Below are 6,859 nucleotides of genomic sequence, written 5' to 3'. Positions count from 1 at the left end.
TTGACTATAAGTTTGCTGAAATTAGAGTTTGGACGATCCCAAATTTAATCTTAGAAGCCTTCAACTCAATTTTGTTTTAAGATTCGTGCTGGATCAAGACTATTTTTGGTGATGTGTCAATTCTTACAATCTTCTCTTCCTAGTTTGTTTATATATTATTAGATTTTCAAATGTTTCCTAAAATTAAAGGCTCATTTGGGCTCGAACCTGGCTATTTTTGGTGTTGATGGGTTTGCCTTTCCGAGACATTCAGTTTGACTATAAGTTTGCTGAAATTAGAGTTTGGACGATCCCAAATTTAATCTTGGAAGCCTTCAACTCAATTTTGCTTCAAGATTTGTTTTGGATCAAGACTATTTTTGGTGATGTGTCAATTCTAACAATCTTCTCTTCCTCCTTTGTTTATATATTATATTAGATTTTCAAATGTTTCCTAAAAATAAAGCAAATAATCAAAAAATGATTCCAAATAAAATCTTAAATGTATAATATATAAACATGTTTCTTTATTATATATTTATATTTAAGTAAAGACTATGATTTCATTTGGGATAGTTTTATTATTGCTTTCTAAAACAGTTTTTCAATACAAAAATTTTTTGAACTAGAAATTTTGCATTAGAAAACTGTTTTAGAAAGCATAAAGTAATTTGTCTCAAATTAACATAATATTTCCTTTGTGTTAACTATTTTACCGCTTTGTTTTTTAGACCATAACCACATTTTATTTTTGACCTCAACTTTTTCATTATTATTATTTTTTTTATTAAGAAACTGTTTTTTACAACTTTAAAATATTACTTTCTCTGCAGCAGCTTTATAAAGCAGTAAAAAACCATCTCAAACAATGCCAAAGAGTTTTACTTGAAACATCTAAAACTTGATGGAAATCTTATCAATTATTTTTGGCAAAAATTAAAGTTAATGAGTCATATCTCTGATGTGCGGATCATGGGCGGCGTCCGGAGACCAACCAAAACGCTTCACGTCATTTTTTTCTATTTACCGAATGATGTGGGGCGTTATGATTGATCTCCGAACCGTTCGGCACAGAATAATTTCTCCAAATTAAGACTTAGAATTGCTCTTAATTCAAAATAAGATTGATTCGAAATTGATCTCAATTCAAAGCTAATGAGATGTGAACGCGAGAAGTCAGTCCATTTTCATTGGCTACGCGGCTACGCCAATCCTCGTCCAGACAAGTGTTGGTTGAAAACTACTCGTCAAGTCTGAGGATTAATGCCGTTCATTAGCTAGCAAATCAAGTTCAATAAACTGCGATCGGATCAAAACACCGAACTTTTCTTACCACTGATTTTAAGAAACGAAAATAAGGTGTGATATTCTAACATAAATCTTATTATGAAGAGATTGATTGCGATTGAATTTAGTTCAATATATGATATCAAAAAAGTATGCTAATTTCAGCTCAAAATGGATGGAATTCAAGTCGACGTCTTAAATTTGAGGGATTTACATACATAACATTCAAAATTATCCTATTTACAAACTTAAAAAAAAATTACCGCTTATTCACATAACGTATAATTATTTATGTTACATCAAACATATCATCTTCAAATCGATAGCCTCCCCCACCAAGATCTCATTGCAAATTCCTCTTTTCTTTGTAGTCTAGGGGTTTGTTATGAACTAAACATGTCGCTGATCTCATCTATGATTTTCCCAAGATCCTTCGACCACGAACATCCTCCTATAATTATTTAACCACCGTCATCAAATGACGGTCCTCTGATCTTTGTCGTCTAGATGCAATGTTGTCCGTTGACTTGATCACTCATCATTGATAATAATGTCAACGCATGTCTTCACTTATAATATTGAATCATGCTATCAACACTAACTCTAACTATTGATGTCAACACTATGATTTATAATACACTTTTGATCTCTCTCGTCAAAGAAGTATCATCAAATAAATAAACAGATGATTTCTTAATGACAACTCGCATGCTGTTAGGCTCTTCCAAATTCCACCACATAATATGTTCTGCATGTTATATGTTTACTATATATAATGTCTTCCTATTAATAAGATCAATATTTATAACCAGTGATAAACAATAGTTGACTCATTCAACTGAATCAGATCCCTTGATTTTTCCCTTTTCTAGATTTGTCAGATAAAAAATCTTATCTTTTATAATTTCTCTTTTATGTCCATGACTTGGACCAATTCAAGCTCGGATTGGGGTCGAATTTAGTGTCTTTGGTTTCGTCTTTTCAAGACGTTTAGTTCGACTAGAAGTTTGCCAAAATTAGAGTACAGATAGCCTAGAATTTAATTTTGAAATTTTTCAATACAAATTTGTTTTGAGATTCCTGCTCGATTAAGAAATTTTTTTTGATGATATATCAATCTTTGATAGTTAGATATAATTAGGATAGACTAATAATATCATAACAGAGGTGACGAAAACAAAGTCAACCCTAGTATTTCTGTTTTAATATAGTTTATGGTTTTATCGTTAACTCAAAGCAGGGTCGTGCTCTTTAGGATTAATGCCTTTAATTAGTTTCATGAGATGATTGTTAGAAATTGGGAAAGACAGCAAGGACATGCAGCAATTAGCGAAACAGCTTAGAATCTCATTGAGCGGTTATTCTTACGGGAGGTGCCCATATTCCCCCTATTACCTCAGGCTTAACTATGCTTTTTCCTTAAGTATGACGGCACTTTCGGGACTTTCGCGGAACATCGTTGGCAGTTTCTATTTGCGGATTTGGATATCAGTATAAAACCAGATCCGAAAGCGAGCACTAGTGCGGCTCTCCTCTGATTTATTTCCTCTCTCCCAGAAGGAAGAGGACGATAAGAAGAGCGAGAGCGCGCGCTCTCGAGAGCGAGCGAGGGGAGATTAGGGCGCGATGGAGGAGGAGAAGGGATTGAAGCTTTTTGGAGTAAGGATCGTGGATGGAGAGAGGTGGAAGGGGGAGCAAGAGATGGAGACGAGGGATTTGAAGAGGGAAGCGATGGAACAGACGATGACGAAAGGTATGTTGAAGAGCAAGAGCATGATGAATTTGGGGGCGTGCGGCTCGAACTCATCGGGGTATCATGGAGCCGGCGATGACGGGTTTCTATCAGATGGTGGGTTGTCGAAGTCATCGAGAAGGAGAGAAGGGCAGGAAAGGAAGCGAGGTAATTGGCCGATTTAAACCATCTTGTCATTCGCTCATTCGTCTACTTTTGCATTTTTGTTAGGATTTGGTTTATCGGTTTATTTATTAGGGTTGCTGTTTGAAAATGCTTTTTAATTTTTACTGCTATAATTAGTTTATTTTTTCACCCTTTTTGTGCATCAGATTATGGCTTTTGATGTTTGACTAGAATTGAGTGGGCAAATTTGTTGAAGCTTTAAAGATTTTGATTCTTTTATGATTGGTTCATCGGTTGGATTGAAAGATGGTGTGTTCAATACGTGATAGTACTTGTGAATGTTTTCTGGAGTCAATTTAATTGCTGGAATTACTATTTGCGTTTTTTAATCTTTTCCGGAAAAAGATGGTGCCAATGTTTTTTGCAATATATCATATTTCACAATTTTCATCTGATATTTTTTTCTTGGATTTCATTTTTTGGAGCTTTGGGTTGTGTCGATATGCCAAAATAAAATTTGTTCTCTTAAGTTGTATTTTTTTGTTCTTCTCCCTTTTCCAATGCCGTAGCCTTCCAGAATGCTTATGTTTATCAAATTATTGTGTTCATTCCATCTTCAGACCTAATTAAAATATTAAAAAAAAATCTTAATTTTTTTTTTTAAGTCCCTCTTGACAACACAAGGATGGGCAAATCTTTTTGTTGATAATGTTTGTATGTTGAGATTTTTTTCACGATAAAGGATTCTTATAGGTTCCCCATTTGGGAAAATTTATCCACTCAATAAAATTTTCATCAGCTTGTAACCGAAGATTATCCCTGGTAACGATTAATATGGTTCTGTAATTGGCAAGGCAATATTTTTAATAGTTTTTTTGTGTTTTTTTTTTTTCCCTCTCAACTTTTGATCATTTTCATATCAAAAAATTTTTTTGGGAAATCATTTTCATAACTCAACAATAAAAAATATGGTGTCATCATTTCCTCTATTTTCTATGGGACTGGTATTTTCATTCCGATCTACAAATGGGTGACATCTCGGTGGAATGATTTTCCTGGCAAAAAGTGGTTAGTGTTATGAGTTTGTCATGATCCTTTTCTAAGCATACAACAATAATGGCAGAAGATGCAAGAGTTTCCTTATTTTTTAACATAGATAGGATCACTTTTTTTTTTCTATCGGATGTTCTTTAAAGGGCATATCCAATGCATACCCTCCATTGTAGGGTTGATAATGGTTTATGAACCCATCATTATTGTACAACCATATTTGCCTAGATCAGGTCAATGAAGTATTTAAGGGAGACTAAACGGGTTTCAACAAATCGAAGATTGTGAACCGACTTAAACCACTTGCAATTTATGGCTCACCAGCGTTTTAAATCATCTAAAGCCTCAAATCACCGAAGACCATATATTGTCAAGCATCCCAATGGCCCTAGGGACTTGATCGGCTCTCGATGTTGAGCTTATGATGTTGTCCAATCGAGGACTCATAAAGTCACCTATTCGCCAAGGCTATTCACCATCTGACTAGGGGTTTATCATTAGAAGAACTTGCCAAAGATACTCACCATCAATCTAAAATTCATCCAAATATTCTAACTAACAATTGGATAGAAATCAAAGTATTTTTATGTAATGTACTTTTTGTTGCAATTCAATCTCATTGTTCTCTCTTAGATTTTCCTCAAAATCTCTTTCTCACTCTTTGAATCATCTATGTAACTCAATTTGTCTCCCTTTTTTTCTAAGGGGTTCAATCGGATCTTTTGTAAGACTAATTGAACTAAAGAGAATTACTTCGACTCAATCTTCTACCTCTTCCCTTGTACTCTTCAGACTTAACCTCTATCCCTAGTAGAGTCTTGATATCTCTCCACCACAACTTTGAATCTAAAATTTATTCTCATTGCGTTGCAGAAAGGCTAATTCTATGATTATGTTAATGATCTCTAAGTCTTACTGATGGGAAAACCATTGCTCTTAACCCATCCTGCCTTTTAATTATTTTAATTTTACCCATGCATTTTTCCTGTGCTTCTGAAAGACTGAAAGTGATATGTATTTTTGTTATTTAGGAGTGCCATGGACTGAAGAAGAGCATCGAACATTTTTAGCTGGACTGGAAAAGCTTGGGAGGGGCGACTGGAGGGGCATCTCAAGAAACTTTGTGATCACCCGAACTCCAACCCAGGTAGCCAGCCACGCCCAGAAATATTTCCTCAGGCAGAGTAATCCCAACAAAAAGAAACGGAGATCCAGCCTCTTTGATGTGGTTATCAGCAACAATGTATATGAAAATTAATCTTCTGATTTCCTCATGGAAGCTTGCCACTTCTGCTTTTCTTTATTCTTCCTCCCTCATCATTACTCTATTCTTTATAGGCCAAAAACCCACAGACTACCCCAATTCCACCATTACCATCGAAGAAATCTGATGGAACTTTCGAAGATGCCGATCATCTCAGCCAAAACCACCATTCAGTAAATCTCGACATTCAATTATAAATTGAGTTTTAATCCTCCATGGATTCATTCAGATAGCATATTTGTTGAATTTACATAGTAAACAAGCCTAAAATCTGAACAAAATTACTGCAGTCTGGATCCCCATCCTTCACTATATTCCAAACGGTATCTCTCGGTGCAGAAAATTGCAGCAGCAGCAGCCCAAATCTCCATAAAACTATTCCAACGGTAATTATCAGCAACAATCTTTCTTTCATTTTAACCACACACTTAGACTTCGTTTGGGACAGCTTTCTCATTGCTTTCTAAAACAGCTTTTTTATTCAAGAAATTTTTACGTTTTGAACTTACGTGTTTGCGTTTGAAACAGGATGTGGGCCACCCCACCTTTACCTTCATTTCAACAATTGTTACTCAGGATCAACCACAACCTGCCAGTTTACTCAAACTATCTGCATCTTCAGCCACACCTCAAACTTTGGTTAATCCTGCAACAACGAGTACTGCCACTAATGATTTGGAGCTCAGTATAGCGCCGCCTCAATCTCAAAGCAACTTATCAACATTGTCTCCAGGCACCATTCGAGTGGTCTAATTGTTTTCTATTCTTTCATCTGAGAGACAAAGCTTGGAATTTTTTTTTTTTTTTTTTTTTGGTAAATGCGGGTAATGTTTAATTCCTGCAAACTATATATTTCATAAGCTAATGGTATGTTCTTTATCTTGTGGGGCTAAGGAATTAGAGGTGTTGCTATGGCATTTTAAGAAATCTATAGCTGGGTGGAGAGGTGTCAACTTAAACTATTGTTTATAAAAATTTTTCCGTAATATGGTATAAGAAAAATGAGTTTATGAACATTCAGTGGATGTTGGATAATGTGCAGATTGAAATAGGAAGATGTATGGGCAAGAGAGAGCATTGAAGATTCTTACAGATTCTCTTTCTTTGCTTTCTCTTTCAATTGTATGCGGAAAAATGATTTCGATTTTCCATTCATGCATCATTTATTTACTTATTTGAAGGTCTTTATAGGCACGCAATCATGATTTTGAAAATCGGATCCGACTAACAGGTCCCACCAATTCAATCGTAAATAAATACTATGTCTAATTTTGATAATTTGATTGATAATGCAAATGAAATTAATGAGTGAATGTTATATCTAATGAGGCCAAATAGGGCCACTGATATGTAAGTTTTTATTCAATTACATTATGAGTGCTACTTTGCTTTTGCAGCTATAGGGAGAGGATTCATTGTCC

At 34.9% G+C, this 6,859-nt stretch overlaps 1 protein-coding gene across 1 annotated transcript; it reads left to right on the top strand.

Annotated features, from left to right (window-relative positions):
* The first annotated feature begins 2,778 nt into the window (after positions 1–2,778).
* On the top strand, positions 2,779–6,458 carry LOC110107768 (transcription factor MYBS2-like). Its single transcript, XM_020838140.2, has 5 exons — positions 2,779–3,166; positions 5,206–5,417; positions 5,513–5,611; positions 5,729–5,824; positions 5,967–6,458. The coding sequence occupies exons 1-5, from the start codon at positions 2,893–2,895 to the stop codon at positions 6,189–6,191; spliced, it is 906 nt and encodes a 301-aa protein (XP_020693799.1). The 5' UTR covers positions 2,779–2,892; the 3' UTR covers positions 6,192–6,458.
* Positions 6,459–6,859: the final 401 nt, after the last annotated feature.

This window comes from Dendrobium catenatum, unplaced genomic scaffold, assembly GCF_001605985.2.
Source record: "Dendrobium catenatum unplaced genomic scaffold, ASM160598v2 fragScaff_scaffold_390, whole genome shotgun sequence".
NCBI lineage: Eukaryota > Viridiplantae > Streptophyta > Magnoliopsida > Asparagales > Orchidaceae > Dendrobium > Dendrobium catenatum.
This window is presented reverse-complemented; position numbering and strand designations above follow the sequence as displayed.